The 23,587-nt window shown below is 35.5% G+C and overlaps 1 protein-coding gene across 1 annotated transcript in view; it reads left to right on the top strand.

Annotated features, from left to right (window-relative positions):
* LOC150103014 (DNA-dependent protein kinase catalytic subunit-like) overlaps nucleotides 1-23,587 on the top strand; it is a 168,098-nt gene that overhangs the window by 113,720 nt on the left and 30,791 nt on the right. Inside the window, exons 10-12 of the mRNA XM_090398050.1 lie at nucleotides 2,459-2,657; nucleotides 10,710-10,846; nucleotides 17,360-17,428. Of these exons, the coding sequence (XP_090254176.1) occupies nucleotides 2,459-2,657; nucleotides 10,710-10,846; nucleotides 17,360-17,428 (405 nt within the window). The remainder of the gene's footprint in view (nucleotides 1-2,458; nucleotides 2,658-10,709; nucleotides 10,847-17,359; nucleotides 17,429-23,587) is intronic.

The raw sequence follows: 23,587 nt of genomic DNA, 5'->3' as shown, positions 1-23,587 counted from the left end.
TTAAACGTGTGGACAGACTTATGTGTTTGTCGAACATATTGTTTATTATTTTAACGGTATAATAGAACACAGAAACTAAGTAAATAATTAATTTATTAACTTGATGCTGATATTTCGCTGGTATTATAACCAGCATCTTCAGAGCACAAAAACACTGTTTGTCACAATATGCGAGACTAAAACAACATGGTGTACTTAAACAAAATTGTAGCAGCAACACAAAGACTAGAGTCCTGATTTTGGCGTCCTCTATCTGAAAAAAAAAAAAAAAAAAACGCTATCATATATTACTAGAGTCCTAGAAAAGTGCTAGTTTTTCTTAATATGACTGTCTCCCAGATCTTCGGCAAGTTAATACAGCCATATTTGTTGAGATTTGGAGTGTGTTTTAGGGCTTCTGTCGCCTCTAAGAACAATCTCTCTGATTTATATGGGTTTCTGTGTAGTACTTTTGTGTTTTTCCAGTTGATCCTGTGTGCAGGGGTATCCAGAGCATGGTCTGCTAGGCCCGACTTCCCATAATGATAATTCCGGACGTATCGTTTATGTTCGCTGATGCGGATATTCACAGTTCTTCCTGTTTGAACTAGCACTTTTCTAGGACTCTAGTAATATATGATAGCGTTTTTTTTTTTTTTTTTTTTTTTTTTTTTTTTTTTTTTTTTTTTTTTTCAGATAGTGGGCGCCCAAATCAGGACTCTAGTCTTTGTGTTGCTGCTACAATTTTGTTTAAGTACACCATGTTGTTTTAGTCTCACGTATTGTGACAAACAGTGTTTTTGTGCTCTGAAGATGCTGGTTATAATACCAGCGAAATATCAGCATCAAGTTAATAAATTAATTATTTACTTAGTTTCGGTGTTCTATTATACCGTTAAAATAATAAACAATATGTTCGACGAACACATAAGTCCGTCCACACGTTTAAATCTACTTACTTATTACAAGAAGGTGATGGCTTCATTGGACAGAGGAGAGGGATACACAGTAGTATACTTAGATTTTGCAAAGGCTTTTGATAGATTGTCACATGATAAGTTAATAGTTAAACTAGAGCAGATGGGGTTGGATATTAGATTAGTGCATTGGGGAGACTGGCTATCTGATAGGCATCAGCAAGTTGTGTATGGGGGAGTAATATCCCAGAAGAGGAAAGTCACTAGTGGTGTGCTTCAAGGGTCTATTTTAGGACCATTCCTGTTTAACCTTATTTGTTAATGATATTGAGGAAGATTTAGATGTGGATATCCAGTTGTTTGCAGGTGATGCAAAGTTTGGATGAAGAGTAAAGAAGATGTTGTGGCCTTACATGAAAACTTGAATAGGTTGAGTGAATGGGCACATGAATGGGGATGCCACTTCAATATTGCAATATGTATGGTTTTATTATTTGGCAAATAAAGATTATTATTAATTATCATTATGTGACACCTCTAGGGAGGCCTAAGACTCGTCAAGGGAGGGCACCCACTCCACAACTCTCCGTTTCCACCACTCAATTAACCAACTCAACTAACTGCAACTACACCAATGCCATCTACTGCCCACCATCATCAGCACTAGTATTTCCACAGACAATCACAAACATCCATGTCCATGGCTGGATTCAAACCTGCAACCTTTTGGCTGGAGAACGGATAAGCTAGCCACTCGGCCAACCAAGTGGTTAACTGGCAAACTTGGGATATAGAATTTATGCTTGGTGGGAATATATTGTTGGAGGTGGAGGAAATAAGAGATCTTGGGGTGATAGTGGATAAGGATCTAAAATTGTGAGGACAACACAACAAATTCTGTAGGGTGATTCTTGTTCCATTGTATAAGGCTCTGATTAGTCCACACGTGGACTACTGTGTACAGATTTGGTCACTTGGTTTTCAAAAGGGTTCACTGACTAAGATAGTTTCTGAACTCTGGAATGTTGAATATGAGGGAAGGTTGAGAAGATGCAATTTACAGAGTCTAGTGGATAGGAGGAAGAGGGGTGATATGATAGAGACCTACAAGGTAGTAAGAGGTTGTTATAGGATTGGTGTTGAAGATGTTTTACAGAAAACAATGAGAGATCAGAGGGAGAACCAGAGATCATCCCTAGAAGCTTTATAAGGAGGATATGAGTAGAGATGTGAGAAGAAGGTTGTTTACATTGCAGATTTGTGAATGATTGGAATGCCTTGCCTATGAGAGGTCGGTGCGTGCATAGAATTTGAGTGTGTAAAGGCATGGTATGATGAGCTGTGTGTATGACAAAAGGACCTCCTAGATGAGTCTTTGACTCCATGTTGTCTTAGGGTATTAATAGTAATAATAATAACATGTAATTAAAAGGCCTGGTAATTTTATTAGTTGGTAGTTAAAGAATGAAATAATTTTACTTCCAATAAATGATGTTCTTTTATGACATCAATCATTAAAATAATCGCATTTATAAATGAAATTTACACTTTTTTTTTTTCAGAGTGAAGAAAGAGATCTTATTAAAGTACAGATCAGAATTTTGAAGCTTTTAGGAACACTTGGTGGACAGAATAATGCTTCTCTTTTGAAAAATTCTGAAAAACTTGCAGCTGAAAATGCAGTTGCTTGGGATTATTGTTCCAAAAATCATCTTATTTTTGAAATTCCATTCATGGATATGAAACCTCAGATTTCACTTGGTAAGAGGTGATCATAGTAAGATATTTCCTTTACAATGCATTTGTAATAAACAATAACAGATCATGTTAATCATGTACAGTATGTTCTTCCCCTGACAAACATTTCTAAGATAATGTGTTTTAGATATTCTTTAGAGAAGTATTCTTTGCCCTAATGTACATTATGAAATTATTATTAAACTTGTGTGCTGTTTATTGATATAGTTTGTTGCATGATGAATTTCAGATAATTTAAAATTCTTATAAAAAGAAATCTGGTGCCAAGGTTTGTTTCTTGTTTTGTTTTTCATTAGGATAATAATCCTTTGAAATCAGCAAACTGTTAATGAACTCTAAAAGTATGAGTACATGCTACAATATGCTCAGTTTCATTGTTTGCTTCTTCTTCTTCACTTCACTGGGCATCTACAGATCCGTATGGTCACTCCAGTGCTCATTGATGTGCCACACCAGGCCTCGCCATGTAGTCCTGTTGTTTGCTTTTCTGGTGGACTCAGCTCTCTGAAGATTAGTCACTCCACACACGCCATCCATCTAGCTCATTGATGGTCTACCCCTGCCTCTTTTTCCAGGAACTTTACCTTCTATTACTGTTCTGAGAAGTCCCTATTTCATCCTTTCTCTGTGTCCAAAATATTTTAACTTTCTTCTGTCAATATCCTTAAGAAGCCTTAAAGTTCTGCTGATCTTTTCAACACCCATTCATTTGTACGCCTTTCAGTATATGATATCCTCAACAGCCTTCTGTAACACCACATCTCAAAAGCAGATATCCATTTCTTATCTGACTTCTTTAGGTTCCAAGTCTCACATAAGTTGCTGTTGGGAAAAACAACTGCATCCAAAATCCTAAACTTTGTTTCCATGGAGATAGATCCATCCTTCCAGATTTTAGATAGGTCTCTCACTGTTGTTTTAGCATTTCCTAACCTTTTTCTGATGTCTTCTGAACAGCAATTCTTCACATTTATAATGGATCCCAGGTACTCAAACTTGCTGACTTCCTCAATTCTTTCTCCATTAAGGTACACTTGTTTCTCAAGAGTTTCTCTGTTTGTATTTTCTTTGAGAACCATAATCTTTGTCTTGCTAGGATTGAGTTGAAGTCCTCTGTTATTACCGATCTTGTTAACGTTGTCATGAATTAGTCCTAGTTCTTCCATGTCATTATAAAGGAGTACTGTATCATCAGCATACCTCAGATTTCTGATCAATCTACCTCCTATCCTAATTCCTGTCCTGAGCTCATCCGATGCTTCATGCATGATGTCCTCCACATATATATACTAAAGAAGTGAGGAGAAAGTAAACATCCCTGCCTAACTCTTTTTCCAACTTGAAGCCAGTCAGTCAATCCAATGCCTGTTCTTACCATGGCTTGTTACTCCTTATACAAGTTGGCTATGAACCTGATAGTGTGTTGAGGAAAAACCCATTCTTTTCATTACTTCCCACAGTTTCACATGCTCAACAGAGTCAAAAGCTTTAGAGTAGTCTAAGAAACACATTACCAGAGGAAGTCTGAATTCTTTATATTTTTCTATGATCTGTCTAAGGCAATGGATCTTATCTCTGGTGCCCTTACCTTTCCTAAAACCAACTTGTTCCTCGGGCATCTCTGTAGAATCAGTAAAATGTCTGTAAAATCACAGCTTAATGTTCACTATTTTCTTTCCTTAATGAAAACTGAAAATCTGTTTTGTGATATTTCAATTCATATGTATTACAAGTGTGTAGTAGTGACGTGGTTCATGAGAATATCTGCTGAACTAGATTTAACAATTGTGAAAACTAGTGTGTCTCTGTAAGTGCAGACCTTCACGGATGTGAATATCTTGATATATGTGGGGGGGGAGAGTTCTGTAGCAGCAACTTATAAGAGCTCCACAGGTTAGTCAGTATCATTTAAAAAGCCTGGGCCTGACTCCTGTTCAGAATATGAAGAATTTTTAAGGGCTTTTCAACTGAAGGCTTTATCCTGCCTTGTGTGCAGTGACAGTTTTTTCCATCTTCAAAACACAGGTTTTTCATTTGCAGACTGTGAATTCCCAGCCAGAACATATAATTATGTATAAAAAGTACACACAGTATATATATATATATAAAAAGGGGTGCTTAAGCGTCAAAGCTGTATAACTGAGAGGAGACCTCCACATAGCCTTTAAAGGAATGCGGAGAACCAACCAGGGCTTCTGACCTAATGTCCAATCCTCACCTTCTCGTGGTGCACCCTGTTGGGTATCTACTTTGATACTGAACGAACGAGGATGGGCTGGCAATTTGGGATTTAGCCGACCAAATTGTATTCTTATTGGTTAAACCAAAATAAAAAATGATGGTACAACATGACAAAATTTCATGCCGGCTGGGGCGGCGCCCGGTTAAACAAGGCCCCCGTTGTTTTCGGCAGGGAACCAGAGCGAACAGCAAAAAGTCAGCTATTGGAACAAATCTGAAAACAAACCCCAACTCAACATCACCAGAGTTAAAGATCAGTACTATCAACGTAAGAAGCCTGAATGGCAAAGAAATGGAGCTAGCTGAGGAATTAGATAAGTACCAGATCGACATAATAGGGATGACTGAAACAAAAAAGACCAAAACTGGTGAGATCTTTCTGAGCACTAAATACAAAATGTTATATTCAGGCAATGACAATCAAGGAAAAGAAGGAGTAACCATAGTATTCAACACAAAATACGAGGCTAATCTTCTTGAATGGCAGTCAGTCTCAAGTAGAGTAATGTGGGCAAATATGAGAATGGGGAACTGGACAATGAGACTTATTTGTGCCTATGGTCCCACAGAAGGTTCTACTAAGGTAGAAGTGGAGGAATTATTTGAGTCTTTAGAAAAAGCAACTGACACAATGAAAAAGGAAAAGTTGGTCCTTGTTGGGTATCTAAATAGCAGAGTAGGAAATGATTGTGAGACATACAAAAATATTTTGGGAAAATTTGGAGAAAAGAGCAAAGCTAATAATAATGGCAAATATCTGTTGGATTTCTGCTCAGGACATGGACTGGTTATTACTAACACCATGTTCCAACATAAAAATGTGCACAAATTCACATGGAGAGAAGAGGCTAGGAATAAGAAAAGTCTCATTAACTATGTTATTGTTGATAGTGATGTTTTCTCCCTGGTGCAGCACACCAGAGTGTACAGAGGATTTGAAATTGGAAGTGATCACTATTTAGTCTTGAGCAGGATAAAATTGAATTTCATATTGAAAAGAATAACATGTAAGAAAGTTTTAAAGCGAATAAAAGTTGAGCAGCTCTCAGATGTGAACTGTAGACTAAAATACAGAAAGATTATTGAAAAGAAAATGAAAGAGTTTGAGAACAAGAATTAAACCTTGGAGATTCAGTGGCAAACTCCGAAGAAAACATTGATTGATTCTGCCAGAGAGGCATGTGGTGAGGTTGTGTGCAAGGATAAAAAAATCAGAACTCCCTGGTGGACACAGGAAGTTAAAGAGGCAATGAAGGAAAAGAAGAAAGCATGTCAAAAGTTCCTGGCAAATAAGTCAGCTTTTACTCTTACAGAATACAGAGACAAATGTAAGAAAGCTAAACAGTGTGTAAAACTAGGTAAACAAAAGTCATGGGAGGACTTTGGCAAGAATATAGAAAATAAATATCAAGAAGGTGGCAAAATATTCTGGAGGTTGTTGACGAAACTTAGGAATGGAGGAAAGAGTGCTGTAAAAGGAATTAGAGATGATAAAGGTGAAATGAAAACAGGAGAAAAAGATATCCTTGAAGTATGGAGTAATTACTTTGAAAAACTGCTAAATGAAACAAGCAGTGATGACAGCACAGTGGTAAAAAACACTGACCAGGCATGCAGTCAGGAATACATATCCATACTTGAAGTAGAAAAAGCCATCAAAGGCTTGACATGTGGAAAGGCAGCAGGAGTAGATGATATTTGACCAGAAATGCTGAAGTATGGCGGCATAAAAGTCTTACAGTGGCTGCACTGCATAGTTCAGAAAGCCTGGACAGAGGGACGAATTACCTATGATTGGAGTAGAGTTCTCATAGTACCCATATATAAAAAGGGAAATAAAACTGAATGTGAGAATTACAGAGGTATTTCCCTACTGAGTGTTCCTGGCAAGATCTATGCAAGTATACTTGAGAAACGGTTGAGAAGAATTGTGGAAGGAAAGCTTGGTGAAGAACAAGCTGGATTCAGGCCAAATAGAGGCTGTCAGGATCAGATCTTCACTTTACGACAAATAGTCGAGAAAGCATGGGAATATAACAAAGATCTGTATTTAAGTTTTGTCGATTTGGGAAAAGGCATATGACAAAGTGCCAAGAGAGAAGCTATTCAATACGCTGCAGTTATATGGTGTCAATGGGGCATTATATCAAGCAATACTTAGTCTTTATTTGAGTTGTAAGTCAGCAGTTAGAATTGAAGGAAGTACAGGAAGATGGTTTAATGTTAAATCTGGTGTGAGACAAGGATGTACATTATCCCCTCTGTTATTCATTATCTATATGGATCACATTATGAAGGAATGTGGTATTAAACCTGATATCAAAATTGGAGATGTTAATGTCAGCTCTTTGCTTTATGCGGATGATGTTATACTTCTAAATAAATCTGCTACAAGTCTGCAAGATTCTCTGACTAAATTGAATAGCTGTTGTAATAGATATGGTATGAAGGTCAGCAATAAAAAGACAAAGACAATGAAAATAGGCAGAATCATTGAAAATGTCAACTGTGTTGTGAATGGAGAACCTGTGGAACAAGTAAAACATTTCAGCTACTTAGGCATGATTTTTACTGAAGATGGTAAATTAAATATAGAAATAGACAACAGAATCAGCAAAGCTGGTATGGTGGGAAGTTAATTGAATAAATTCATATGGAATAAGAAAGAAATTAGTCGGAACACTAAATTAGCTGTATACAAGACAGTGTTCAAACCAGTTTTAACTTATGGATCTGAGAGCTGGGTCAGAAGTAAAACACTTGACCAAAGACTAGAGACCGCAGATATGAGAGTCCTGAGAAAGATTAGAGGCGTGAACACATGGCATCAATGGCAATATCATATTAAAAATGAGAATATTAGGAAAGAACTTGACATTTTCAGCATCCAGGAATGCGTTAGCAGAGCTAATCTCAGGTGGTATGGTCACTTAAATAGAATGGGAGAGGAAAGATTAGCAAATCAAGTGTTCTCTGCCAGGTTGGCAGGAAAACGACCCAGAGGAAGACCAAGATATAGGTGGATTGATAAGGTACAAAGTGCCTTAGCCGATAGAAATATAAGATCTGATAATGTTGTAGTCTTGACAAATAACAGACTGATTTGGAGGAAAATTGTAGATAGAAAGTTAGTAATGATGTAATTTTTTCATGTAGTACTGTCATATCCTGTACACCCCTTGAGGGTACATGGCAGGAATTTGATGATGATGATATATAAAAAAGCATATGAATAACAACTTTATCCTGTTAAAAAATTATGGTTAAAGGAACTAAAAAGGATACTTGACTGGTCATGGGGCTTCAGACATGTTAATGATAATGGTAAGAAAACATCTTTTTTAAGACATATATATGAGGCACTTTTTCTTTTCTAGAGGGCCTCATGGTGGGGGGGGGGGGGAATCAGTAAAAATATTGCACTGTGTTAAATGCTTCCTGAGAAATTTCTTTGGGCTGTTCAATACAGGAAAAAATTTTAATTCTGTTTAGAATTGAATTGAGAAAAGGTTTATGGTAGGCTGTTGCATTGTATCTTAACATAGTGTTTCTCAATTTCACAATCTTCTTGGTACTGGACCCCCCCCCCCCTCTTAAAACTTCTTACTCGTACTTCATACTTATTCCCTACAAAGTGTCCTAATTGGCAACACATAACAGAATAAAAGCTATTATTTGTAAGTTTTATTTTTTGTCACCTGTTTTGGTCAACTGAATGGGTAGCCATTGATGTTTCTGATGCAGTTTGTGCAATATTTGTTACTGTTACATTAGCACTAAGGACTAAAGCTGTTAGTTGCAAGCATGGGAAACAGTATTTGGTATAGTGATTTTAAGAGTATTTTAAGTATTTTTTTGCTTATGATATCAGTAAACTGGAAATTTTCCAGAGTTAGTTCATTCTCTCCCAGTCTAGTGTTACAGAGTGAATATCCATGTCGATACATTAAAAGTTATTTACACCAATTTATTAGAAAAGACAAATGAAAGTTAGAAGTATTCTTTTAGTTCAGTCGTAGAATAAGTGAAGCATAACAGAAATTTATGAAATCTATGTATAAAGTATCATAAATCGTTACTCCCACAAATCCTAAGCACATGTATAACTGATAATCAAAATATACAGAAACTTAACGGACTCAGTTATCCTCCCCCCATTAATCTCATGCATGAGAAGTAGCAAAACAATTGTGTGTTTGCAAGAATTAAAAAGTAGTTAAGGAGAGGGTGGAAAAGGAACTTGTTAATTTGTTTCTTGAACCCTGTTGTCTAAGCAAAGGGTTTAGACAACAGAATGAATAAGGCTTTTTCAAAGAATAGAGGTAGATAGAACCATTTTCTTTATAAAGAGGAGGATGAGGCAAAAAGCTGAAATCTGTATAGTTAATAGCTGCTCTATTTTAATGAACTAAGAGAAGAATAGAGAAATAGTGGTGGGCATTTCACTACAGTCCATGAAAATGCCTATTTTAAAAAAATAATTAAATAAATAAATAAGATATATAAAGCAGAAAGAGAACATCTGTGAGAAAGTTATTATGTCTGGATGATTTGTTTTCTGTTGAATGCATTGCATTCAGTGCAATTATAACTTCATCCCACTTTTAAACCACCTGCAAAATTAAAGAACTTATTGAAGTCCTCCAAGGATCTCTTTCCTGCTATGGATCATTCTGGAGTATACCATATTCAGTGCACCTGCACTGAATATGGTATATTTTTTCTACATTTTGTTTATATTTTTCTGTATAAGGTAAATTACATTATATAGACAAAACTGGATGCATGATTCCTATCTGGAAGAAGAAACACAAATGATGTATTAAATTTAATCACCAAGTTAAATCTGGCTTTCTGATCATGCCATGGATGTTCTACTCAGAACAAACTGGAAAGGCACCTGTTTCTTATGTCACACTAAAACCTGGTATGAGCACAAATTTAAAGAAGCCTGTGAAATTCTAATCAACCACTCTAATCTCAATACAGGAAACTTTTAAAATTCCACAAATATGGATGACTCATATTCAACCCACATGACTTTTGTTTTAACAGGTCATAATAATTAGGACTGCAGTATTCTAGAATCTTATTCATAATTTGTTAATAACAACCCTTGGCCCTTATTTTAGTACTGTTGTTGTATCATTAAAGGTTATAGGAATTTGATCTCTTGCCTTGTAAAACATCACTGTAGCTTTGTTGCAGTGCCCCCCACCAGAGGTCAAGCTAAAATAAATGGCAGATCAGTTAGTGATACTTTGGCACACTGTTTGAATTGTTATCTAACTTGTTCCTCTCTCTCTCTCTCTCTCTCTCTATGTGCATGTGTAATCTAGATGGGAACCTTTGGTGCTGGTGTGTGTGTGTGTGGGGGGGGGGATAATGCTCTAATGACCCAAACTTCAAGATCTTCTATAACAATGGAAGATCTTGAAGCTTGGATCATTAGAGCACTACAAGATTTGTCAAATGAACAAGAATAATGGAATGTATTGTTACTAATGTATAGTTGCAGGTGCATGACAAAACTACAATATCTTTGGGTACACTAGTATTGCTGGGGAAACCTAAAGGGAGGAAATCCACCATTACACACAAAAAAAATGAACAACAAGAAACCTGCTAACTCCATTGCAAAAGCAGCAAGCAGACAGACTACTTGCTTTGTTAAACCTTTCAATTTCTCTTTTTCTCTTCATAGTGCATTTTGAGAACTCTTTTTTTTTTATGGTATCTAAAATAATATTCTATTTCTTCTGCTTTTCATGTAGAAAATATTACTTACTTTTTTTAATACTTTAATTCTTTCAGATATCTTTCTTCCTCGTGTTGTGGAGTTGGCTACAACAGCAACAGATCGTCATGTTAAAATTGCAGCATGTGAAGTTCTCCACTCAGTGGCATTATATATGATTGGATTGGGTACACAAAAACCCAAATTGGAAAGTGTAATTTGAATCTATATGCAGATATACATTTTGTTAAATTGCTTACTAAACAAATTTATCTAAAGTTCTTTAAAATTTAATAATTTTTTTGAAACAGTGCATTTTTTAACACTTCATAATGGATTAAATTGCAAGGTAGTATAATAAAAATAACTAAACACTGATTTATTGGTCGTAAAGATTTAATACTACTAGTCACCTACTAGTTTCGCCACATAACCTAGTGGCTTCATCTGGGTTTTGATGGGCATACAAATATGAATCTACAACACAACAAGCGTTAATTATGAATCAATACATTACTAAAAAAATACCGGTGTAGGAACCGTTACACAAATACAACAGAAACACATGGAGCGTGGATGCTGGCACATGGTTAGTCATTGTTCAGCAGGTGCGTCCAGTAATTAGCAGAGAAATTTAACTTTGCTGTGTGAAATCACTCATTAGCGATCTAATGAGTGATTTTCCTTGTGTATAGAAGAAGACTACAGCTTCTGCTGTAGTCTTCTTCTTTTATATGGCATGGAGCTCTTATCCTATCCAGTGTTGTGGTGGGGGTGGGAGAAATGGAATGCCAAGCCTGAACTGTCCTCTCTGTTATTGACATCTTCAGTATGCTCCTTTTGTCTTATTTCTAGACTTCTCAAAGTTTGTCCTGTGTAATTAAGGCCACAAGAACATGGAATATTGTAAACTCCAGGATGTTTGTTGAAAGAGTTGTGGTCCTTGGGTGAGTGTAACAGATTTCATACTGTCATGATGGGTTTGAAGGCTACTCTAATGTCATGAGATTTCAGGAGATTAGCAATTTTTTTGTGAAAGTTTGCCCATAAAAGGGATGGAAATTGATGCTCTGTAATGAATGGCATGGATTTGTTGTGGAGAAGGATTAGAGAGTGGTAATCTTTGTGCTGTTTTTTTAGGGTGCCCAATGCTGATCATTAGTCCGAGGATAGAATGTAGTTCTTCTGTTAATTTTCCTTCATCTTTTATAATAGATTGCCCTCTTTTTCAGCATATGTACAATGCCCAATTTTTGTGAAGTATGGTGCAACGAGGAGAAATGTAGAAATAATGACCTGTGTGGGTTGGCTTATGGTACACACCAAGAGAAATGCCTCCCTCTGACCATGTGCCAGCATCTATGCTCCATGTGTTTCTGTTGTATGCCACATAACCTAGTGACGAGGTTATGTGGCGAAACTAGTAGTATTAAATCTTTATTACCAATAAACTCAGTGTTTAGTTATTTTAATTACATTAGTTTTGTGGTCAAAAATAACACGGTTATCATGCAAGGTAGTATTTTAATTTTATGATCTTTTATTAATAACAGTTTTTATAGATCAAATACTAATATCTTTTCAGAACTACCTGTTTTCTGTGTTCTTGTTAGTTTCTGATCATCCAGTGACATTAGTGCATATACTCCACAAAATTAACTGTAAATACAGAAAATTATGCAACATCATCCAGCAAGCAGAATAAACAAGGATACATCCAAGGACTTAAATTGCTGTCTCTACAAAATTAAAAATGAATTCTAAAAGTAATACAGTACAAATTAATTGCATTCTTGTCACCAATGAGACTAACAGAATGCATTTATTTTATTAATGTGGAAAACTATTAACTATACTGCATATATTATATTACATCTATCTAAGAAACATAACACAAGCTCAAAATAAGCCTGCACAATAACTAGAAAAGACATACCAAACCAATGATTGCCTCCAATATTTTAACATGGGACTAAAAGTAAAAGCTTTTTTTTTTTTTTTACTTTTAGTAAAAAAAAAGCTTTTACTTTTTTTTTACTTTTAGTAAAAAAAAGTAAAAGTTGTGAGAAGCCCTTTATCACAACTAGGCTAAAAGAGATATAATTAAATGCAATTTATTTAATTGAAGGGAAAGATAGTAAATAATGTATGTGTGTAGTAAACGATTACTTACTGACTAGAATAAACTATTTCTCTGAGATTAACCAAGGTATAAATATAATTTTACCTGCTAGTCACAAATAATGAATAGCTACACATACTGGCCAATGAATTAGAAACCTTTATGTATATATATGTAAATATCACTTACACAGCGTATATGGAAAATACTTAGTCGCATGTGTCACCACTGAATGCTCTAGAAATAAGTAATTGTCAAAAGTGTTGATCATAATGGGAAAAACAAAGCATCTTTCTTGTCACCATATTTGATAAAGAGCTTATTGTGGGTGCTTGCCACGATTTGAAAACAGCAGAGCTGACTGGTTTCTCAAAAGGTCAGATATCCCAGGCATTTAATCACTGGAAAAATAATCCGCATTGCTTATCTAAGAGACATAACTGTGTCCTAAGACAATCTATGGAATGAAATCTGCATCATCTGGAAGGCTTGTGTGGGCAAAACAGAGCTTCCTATGCAGTAGTTGACTGAAGTATTTAATGAAGGCTGTTCCCAAACTGAACTATGCACAGGGAATTGAAGAGCATTAGTATTGGCAGTCGCTAAAGGTGGTCCAACATGGTATTAAATGCTAATTCAGTGGTTGGTATGTGTTGATAAAAACTAGATATTTCATTTAGAAAATGAAATATACACTTGCGATGCTCTTCTAATAATAATAATCAAAGAAAGAGAGCTATCATAAATTGTTAATAACAGTCCAATGTTATAGAAAGTGGTGAAACTTAACATACTATTCATACATTTATAGCATAGCAAAATATTTAGATCTCTGATCCCTTCGGTTATACGCTGCAATGTCATCCTGCAGTGTACTTCAACAGAGACTACAAACCACTTAAGATAGGTATCTATGTAAACATACAGTCATTACTTGTAAAGAAAACTTTTGGGACTTAAAAAAAGGCTAACTGGAAAAAAGGCTAAATATTATTTCCTTCTCTCATTTAAAACAGTTTGGATGAGAGAAGGAAACTACTCAATCCATGATTACAAAGAAGAATTGGATAAACTTTACAGACATTGTTATAACTGTAGTCAAATTAGCAATACCAAGCAGAAATGGGAGGATGGTGTGGGAATTTACCAATTACTCAGTGATTTGATGCATTAGAGACTAATCAATAAGAGAAATATTCTTTTTGATGAACTTCCATAAACCATAATTCCAACATAAGAATGAAATATAATAAAACTAGAGCTAGCATTTCTACAGTTACATACATTTCAGCAGAAATATCTAGATGGACATAGGATGTGTACAGAATTACACAGTTCTCACAAATCCAGTGAAATGTATAGAATAAGACTGTTATATGAAGACTAATATTTACCATCCAGATGAAGTACATATGGAAATATTGAAGCAAGCATTTTAGGAAAAAAACTACTCATGTATTGGAAATAAATTCCATTATTTACATGATGAGCTAATGATTTACTTTCTTAAAACTATTCCAAGGATCATATGGACACATGAAGGAAACTATGCACAAATCGAAAAGAAAGATTCTTAGACTAAAGTCATGGAACATTTAAAAAATTTGGAACTTTGATTTTTTACTATTCTGAAACTCAAAGGGTAATATTGAATCTGAAAATATTGTTCTGTTGAAGTGAAAGGAAGTATTGTTTTATGAAGAATTCAGAATTACCTATCCAAAATCAATTCACTTTAAACCAAGCAGGGTTTTAACAAAAACACTGTAGATCAAATCTTGTATTTTACACAAAATTTTTTGTGATATTTAACAATAAATTCTAATTTCTTTGTTAAATTTTTATACAATTTAGAAACTTTATGCAATTTAATTTGTGGTTAAAGTTTTGTTCATTTTTCTTCAGAAACATGTTTTCATGTTTCTGAAGCCTAGTTTTCAACAACTAGGGGTGTCATTCCATGCATAGCCTTCTTTTGTATTTGTGACTATGGTGTTCCGATATTGTAATTGTGCCGAGAAGTTTAAGTTAAAAATGTCTGCATTTGGTGCCTGAACTGTTTGTGAATGTATCAGTTTTGATTACTAGTAAACACAACTCATAGTGAATTTTTGATGATTTCATAATTTCTGAATTTCTTCATAAAAGGTATCTTCATAATAGCTTATCATTTCAACTTGAATATCTGTAAGATCACATAAAAGTGAAAGAACAGCTAAATTTTTATTTTCCCAATCAATAAATATGACTAATTATGAATAAGAGATTTTAGTCATGTGTTAAGTCATCATTAAATCCACTGAGGGAAAGTTTACTAAGGACACAAAACTGAACTTGTATTTCATGTATAATACAGGTAAAAAGGATAAATTTCCCCATCTTTGAATCTTGTGTAATTAAGCAATATGACCTGATATCAGGTCATATTGCAAAAAAAAATATTTTTTTCTTCTTTCTTTTTTGAGCAAGTTCAGTGGATGGAATTCACATAAACAAATTACCTGTTCATAACCTCTTAGCTCACCCACTTACTATAGGCTGTTAGCCTATAGGTATAGTATATACGTGGATGTGTGCTAAGAGTTAGATAATCCAGAAAACCTGATCTAGCGACAAACATCTAATATTTAGAGAAAGATGTTGAAAGTTTATTTTTCACTTGGTCAGACTATAATAAATTTAGTTTAATCCTTTATCCAAGTGTGTGCAAACAAAGTTTGCGCCTGAAAGTATCTTCAGGACAGGGGTAAAGTGGTACATAGGAGGAGATGACCTTGCTAATGCTTCTGCCTTGGTATCTCCACTTGGGCCTGGCTCCCACTGAAGGGACCTCAATAAAGGTCGAAACTAGTCTGGGTAGTGTCCCTTCCCTTAATGCATAACATTATACATATCTGCAAGGAGATGTGTTTTGCATTATGGGAGATACTGAGATAGGAGTGTTGGTAGCTTGCTCCACCTTTGCAAGGAGTTGCCCGGTGTTGTACCACTTTACCCCAGTCCTGAAGATACTTTCAGGTGCAAATTTTGTTTGCACACACTTGGATAAAGGATTAAACTAAATTTATTAAACATCTAATAGTCTTATACAGGGTGTCCCAAAATTCACGCAAGAAGTAATTTTGATAGAAAACACAGGTTTTTAATTAAAAATTGTAATTTCTTATTGATTCATAAAGTATACAGTATAGGGTTATGCATGGAATAGCATATCAGGTAAATGGCCTCCACAACTTTGCTGGCACATATGCACTCTTTTGTTGAAATTTTCCATGACCGTTTTGCATAAATGTAGCTGAATTTCGTTGATACAGCGCTCAATTTCCTCCTTCAAGGCATGGTCGTGGGCTTGTAACCTTAGACTTCAAAAAATCCCAAAGAAAAAAAGTTCAATGGTGTTAAGTCACAGGATCTGGGCGGCCAATTCTGATCACCAAAACGGGAAATTACACGACCAGGAAATGACTCATGCAGTAATTGAATTGTTTCTCGGGCTGTATGGCATGTGGCACAGTCTTGTTGAAACCACGTCGTCCACATCCATATCTTGCAATTTAGGCACAAAAAACTGGATTATCATGTCGCACCATCAACTGTTATTGCCTTACCAGCCGCATTTTCGAAGAAGAATGGACCGATGATGCCTCCAGCCTAAAATCCGCGCCAAACAGTGACACGTGGATGCATTTGTTTCTCAACAATCACTCGTGGATTTTCTGAACCCCAAATGCAACAATTTTGTCGATTAACGAAGCCATCAAGATGAAAATGAGCCTCATCGTTGAAGATGATTTTGTTTGAAAAATAAGTATCCACTTGTTGTTGTTCCATAATCCATTCAATGAACTCTCTTCGCTGTGTGTGGTCAGTAGGCTTCAGTTCTTGAGTCAATTGAACTTTGTAAGTATAAAGATGCAAATCTTTCGTGAGAATACACTGTAGAGAGCTTCTCGAAATGCCCAATTCAAGACCACAGTGCCGAATTGATGTTCCTGGACTCTCAGCAACACTCTCATGAACTGCTTCGATGTTTTCTGTTGAAGGACGGCCAGTGTGTATAAGATCATTAATTGATCCAGTTTCCTTGAATTTTTTAATTAATCTTTTCACAGTTGATGAAGTTAAATCACTATTCTGACCATATTTTGTACGAAAATTGCGAACTGTAGCTGCCAAACCTTCATTATTTTTGAAATATTGCTCAACAATGAAAATGCGTTGTTCTTTCGTGTAGTGCTGCATTTTTAATAACCCTGAACTGTCAGCTGTCACCCTGTCTTTTTTTCTTGCTGGCAACACTTTACCGCACAAATGGCGCTAAATTTAAATCTTGCGTGAATTTTGGGACACTCTGTACAAGTGAATATGAACAAGGCCAATAGTCTTATACAAGTGAATTCATCTCCCACTTAAAGATGCTGACAAAACAGCCATGCCTGTGCTGAGATTTGAACTTAAGCCTGTATGGAGAGCAGATATGCTAACCACTTGGCCCACAAGGCTAAGTGTAATGTTATATATCATAATAATGTAATAACAACATGACATTATTACTGATAACTGTATTCAAATATAGTAATAAAAATAAACTTTTTGTACACTTAGCATCCAATGAACAGAATATACAAGGAAGTATTTCCAGGTTTCCTTCGCCTGGCCTGTGATGTGGAGCAGGTATGTAATAACCAAAGATTTTATTATTGTTACTATTTAACACTTCTGTAGAGTTTGAGAATTAATCATAGGAGGCCAATTTATAATTCATTCATGATAGGTATTTTATCTGTTGATTATATGTGATGTTAGACAGGTCTTTTTTTCTGTTCAAGAATTGGAAACAGTTTCCAGCAAGTGAAAAAATTATACCACCTCATTAGCATCCACTGTCATAATTTATTTTTAAGAAATTGCAAAAAACATTACATTTTTATTTGGGTATTTAAGACATTCTCATGCTGACAACACAACCATAATTTTATATATATATATATATATATATATATATATATATATATATATATATATATATATAAATATGTGTGTGTGTGTGTGTTAAAGATACCAAGCTATTTTAAATATAAACTTGGTTTTTTTACTCCATTTCCCAAGTGAGCAAACAGACAAGTCAGTCAAGTTTGCGCCTGAAAGTGTTGCAAGTCTAGCTGACCCTGCATGTAATGCAAGTCAAGGCAACTCGTGGTAAAGGTAGAATAAGCTCTGATCACTATTCTTAATATTTACCCTTAATGCAAAGCACATCTCCTGGAGGAGATGTATGATGCTGTGTATTAAAGGCAAGGGCCACTACCCAGACCGGTTTCGACCTTTATTGAGGTCTCGTCAGTGGGAGCCAGCTAAGAAATACTAAGTTTTAAGTAATACAGAACTTATAAATATTTTACCAAAACAAGTTACCATAAGGTGCTTTGACCTTATTAAATAAAAATCTCAGGATGAGAGATAGATGTCTCATAGCTTGACTTGCACTACATGCAGGGTCAGCTAGACTTGCAAAATTGAAAGGATATTCATAGCTGAATATAGAAACTACAAGAGTTTCGTGCCAAATATATAGAAACTAAAAGTTTCGGCGCATGCAAGCGTAAGCAACCTTATGTGCAACTCGTAGTAAAGGTGGAGTAAGCTCCAGATCACTTTCCTTAGTACTTTCCATAATGTAAAGCACATCTCCTAGACGACATGTACGATAAATAAGCCTTTTACTCTCTATTTCAGTAATACATGCTGGTTTATTTATTTTCAGTTACAATCTAGAAATTATTGAACAAAAAAAACAACTAAACTATACTGACATCGGAGGTCGCAGCATCTCTTAGATACAATTTACTGTCAAATATCATAAACCTTTACATAACATGTGTTAAACCAAACTGACAGCAATATCAGTCATAACACACGAATGCACAGCTACTCGTGACCTCCAAGCTATATACTGAATTGTGTGAGAATATTTATATTAAACATTTTGTGAGTATCTGTCAGATCAGGTGCGAGCTCCGCTGGTTTAAAGGCGCGTTAATCAAAACTCTTGCCACGTACATCTAGGGGCTGCCGCAATTAATTTCACCACATTAATCAAATCCTGTGTTAAGCAAAACTGCCTTAAGATGCCTGTGTGTATATATATTTAGCAACATTTAACTGTTGAACACTGACATAAAAAAAAAAAAAAGTGGTGTTTTCCACTGAGGTATAATCTTGGATTTCTAAAAGTGTTGTTATGATGTGAGTGGTCGAACCAACTGCGGCTTCTGGCCTAATGTCTAATCCTCACCTTCACGTGGTGTGCCCCATTACTAGATATCTACTGAACAAATGAGGATGGACTGGTAGTTTGGGACTTAGCAGATCCAAATTGTACCATAATATGCACAGATGCATATTATGATACAATATATGATGAGATGTCATGCTGTCTGGGGTATTGCTGAGTTAACCCCCCACTCCCCCACTGTTTTCAAGGGAACCAGGATGAATAGTGAAAAGTCAGCTACTGGAACAAGCTCCAACTCAACAGCTAGAAGAAGAATCGACCCAACATCACAAAAACTAAAGATAGGAACCATCAATATAATGAGTATTACTGGAAAGGAAATCAAATTTGCAGAAGAAATGGAAAAGTACCATGTGGACATAATTGACATTACTGAGACAAAGAAGAATAAAACAGATGAGATGAAATCTTTCTATATAATAAGTGTAGGATGTTATTTTCAGTAATATGATCAAGGAAAAGAAGAAATAGCAATATCATTTGATACCAAACATGAAGATAAACTTCTTGACAGTTTATTAGACAGTTTCGACGAAACATTATTGAAGAAAAAATGAAACACATTGAAAACAAGAACCAAACTTTGCAGGCTTAGTGGCAAACTCTAAAGAAAACATTGAATTATTCAGCTAGGGCAGTATGGGATAAAGTTGTATACAAGGATAGAAAAATAAGAACACCTTAGTGAACAGAAGTTACAGAAGCAGTCCTGGTAAAGAAGAAAGCATACCAAAAGTTCATAGAAAATAAGTTGGTAGATGCCCTACAAGAATACAGAGAAAAATTTAAGATCTTAGCTATGAGTAAAGGTAGCTAAACAAAATCATTGGATGACTTTGGTAAGAGTATGGAAAATAAATATCAGGAAGTTGGCAAAATGTTCTGGAGGTTATTGAAGAAGCTTAGAAATGTAAGAAAGAGTACTTTTAAAGGAATCAAAGATGATAAAGGTGACATGAAGACTGAAGATAAGGATGTGCTAAATGTCTGGAGTAATTATTTTGAAAGATAATGTTTTATAATGTTAAACGAACCAAGCAGTGACAGACCCATACAAGAAATTTTCAAGAGGAATGCTAAGAGGAGTACATATCACTATTTGGTAGAAAAAAAGCTGTCAAAAATTTGAAATATGGAAAGGCAGCTGGAGTAGATGATATTTGACCAGAAACGCTTCCGTATGGAGGGATGAAAGTCTTGCAGCGATTACACTGCACAGTTTAGAGGGCCTGGTCAGAAGGTCGAATTCCCAATGATTGGAGTAGAGCTCTCATAGTCTATCTATAAAAAAAAGAGAATAAAGCTGAACGTGGGAATTACAGAGTTCCGGGTAAGATTTATGCAAGCATATTTGAAAAGAGGTTGAGAATTATTGTGAAAGAGCAAACTGGGTTCAAGCCAAATAGAGGTTGTCACAATCAGATTTTCACGTTAAACAAATCGTTTTCCATGAAAAATCATGGAAATATGACAAGGATTTGTACTTAAGTTTTGTACATCTGGAAGAGGCATACAACAAGGTTCTCAGAGAGAAGCTTTTCAAAACATTTCAATTGTATGGGGTGAATGGAACATTATACAAAGCAGTATATAGTCTATATGTAAGTTGCAAGTCAGCAGTTACATCAATACAGGAAGATGGTTTAATGTAAAATCAGAGGTAAGACTATAGTTTTATTCATCATCTGTATGGATCACATTATGAAAGAAAGTGGCATTAGGCTTGATATTAGAATTGGAGATGTCAAACTTAGCTCTTCGCTTTATGCAGATGACGTTGTACTCCTAACCACATCTAGTACAATTGTCTAGGATTCTCTAACTAAATTGAATGACAGCTGTAACAAATTTGGCATGAAAATCAGTAATAAAAAGACCAAAACTATAAATAGGCAGTAGCATAAAAAACTTCGGCTGCTCTCTGAATGGAGATCCTATAGAACAAGTAAAATATTTCAGCCCTTTAGGCACAGGTTTTCGTGAAGATAGCATGCTAAATATGGAAATAGATAACAGAATAAGGAAAGCTGGTATGGTGGGTAGCGGTTCTGATGGTTCTGCAAAAAAAAATTAGAGGAGTGAACTGATTGCATCGATGTCAGAATAATGTTAAAAATGAAGACATGAGGGTGGTTTGAAAAGTTTTTGGAGATAGTGTTGCCATCTATGGTCGACCATAGATGGCAACACTATCGGCAAGATTTTTTTTTTCTAAGTTAGTACATCTGTCATAATCATCCATGTGAAATTTCAAGTCATTCTATTTCATGTTTGTTTTTTCCTTTTTGTTTTATTTTTTCTTTGTTTCTTTGTAAAAGAAGGTTTAATACCAAAAGAAATTCATTCAAAGTTCATGAAAGTTTATGGGCACTCTACTCCTTCATTTTCAACGATTAAGAAATGGGCTGCCAAGTTTAAACCTAGCCTTATCAGCCTTCAGGATGATCCATGTGAAGGACATCCAAATAAGTGTAACAACACTAGAAATCATTGATCAAGTGCATGATATGGTATTGGATGACTAGCTAGTCAAAGTGCATGAAATTGCTGAGACTATAGACATTTCAAAAGAACGTGTAGGATATATTTTGCACAAAGAATTGCATAAGAAAAAGCTTTGCTGTGCTTGCTCACAACAAATCAAAAACTCACTCGCATGAAAATCTCTGAACAGTGCTTGAAGTGTTTTAACAATAATAAAACTGATTTTTTGCATCGATTTATTACTGTGGATGAGACTTGGATTCCATTACACACCACAATCCAAACAGCAGTTAAAACAGTAGACAGAAGCCGGTTGTTCAGTGCCAAAGAAGACAAAGTCAGTTCCGTCAGCAGGAAAGGTCATGGCATCGATGTTTTGGGATGCTAAAGGCATTTTGTTTATTAATTATATTGAAAAGGATAAAACAATAACCGGGGAATACTATTCTGATCTTTTAACCAGAATAAACGAAAAAATTCATGAGAAAAGGCTCGGTTTGCAGAAGGAAAAAAATCATCTTTCATCAGGAAAATGCACCTGCCCACAAAGGTGTTTCAATGGGAAAATTAAGGGATCTGCACTATGAATTGTTGGAACATCTATCCTATTCCCCAGATTTGGGAAATAGGATGGATATTCTAAATAGAAATTTGGATAAATAGGATGTTCTAAATGGATTAAATAGAATAACCGTTGTAATAGATTTGGTATGGTCAGCAATAGCAAGACAAAGATAATGAAAATAGGGAGAAGCATTGAAAATATCAACTGTGATGTGAACGAAGAACCTATAGAACAAGCAAAACATTTCAGCTACTTAGGAACGATTTTTAGTGAAGATGGTAAATTAAATATGGAAATAGACAACAGAATCAACAAAGCTGGTGTGTAGGAGACCAACTTAATAAATTTATGTGGAATATAGCTGCCGTAGCGCAATTGGAAGAATAGTGGAACATTGCGCCCTTCGATTGGAAAAGTCCTGGGTTTGATTCTCGTCGTGACAAGGGTAATCCTTATATGGGCTTTTTCAGTTGAAGGTGAGTTAGCTGGTCTCATATGGTGGTAGCTGGGTTGTTTCCCCTGGAAAGTCGGGTTTTTCATTCCGCTTACAGATAAATCGGGCTTCAGAACACATGCAATTTACAGACAAAAAATACTGTTGTTGGTGATGTGTAGTATTTGGAGGATTAAGTGGTGGTGGTGAAGGGGATGAGATTTATTTGGCGAAGTAATGTGCCCTCCCATGATGAGTCCTTGGACTCCCTGGAGGTGTCACGTAATAATAATAAGAGAGAAGTTAGTCAAATCATTAAATTATCTGTATGCAAGACAGTGTTCAAGTCAATTTTCACTTATGGATCTCAGAGCTCGGTTAGAAATAAAATACTTGACCAAAGACTAGAGACCCCAGATATGAGCGTCCTGAGAAAGATTAGGGCGTTAACAGATGACGTCAATGACAATATCATATTAAAAAGGAGTGTGTTAGCAGAGCTAATCTCAGGTGGTATGGTCACTTAAACATTGACCATACCACCTGAATGGGAGAGGAAAGATTAGTGAAACAAGTGTTCTCTGCCAGGTTGGCAGGAAAAAGACCCAGAAGAAGACCAAGATATAGGTGGATTGATTAAGTAAAAAGTTCCTTAGAAGACAGAAATGTAAGATCTGATAATCTTGGAGTCTTGACAGGTAACAGATTGATTTGGAGGAAAATTGTAGATAGGAAGTTGGTGGTGATATAAGTTTTTCATGATACTGTCATATCCTGTACACCCCTTGAGGGTACGTATCAGGAATTTGGTGATGGTGATAGATGGGTACTATGAGAGCTCTACTCCAATCATTTGGAATTTGACTTCCTGACCATTCCTTCTGTTATATTTGTTGTGTTGTGGTCTTTATGTTCTATCTTAAATCCTTGTCGTACTAACTAAGCCTGAAATCTCTGACTTATCTCTCTGGGGCTATTTCTCTATTCAGAACTCTGACAAAATTTATTTATTTTAGCTGTGCCAGCCAGAGTCCTAGTACAGAAGAATTCTTGTAC

Source organism: Typopeltis vanoorti, chromosome 9, assembly GCF_054136105.1.
Source record: "Typopeltis vanoorti isolate ZY-2024b chromosome 9, IOZ_Tvanoo_1.0, whole genome shotgun sequence".
NCBI lineage: Eukaryota > Metazoa > Arthropoda > Arachnida > Uropygi > Thelyphonidae > Typopeltis > Typopeltis vanoorti.
This window is presented reverse-complemented; position numbering and strand designations above follow the sequence as displayed.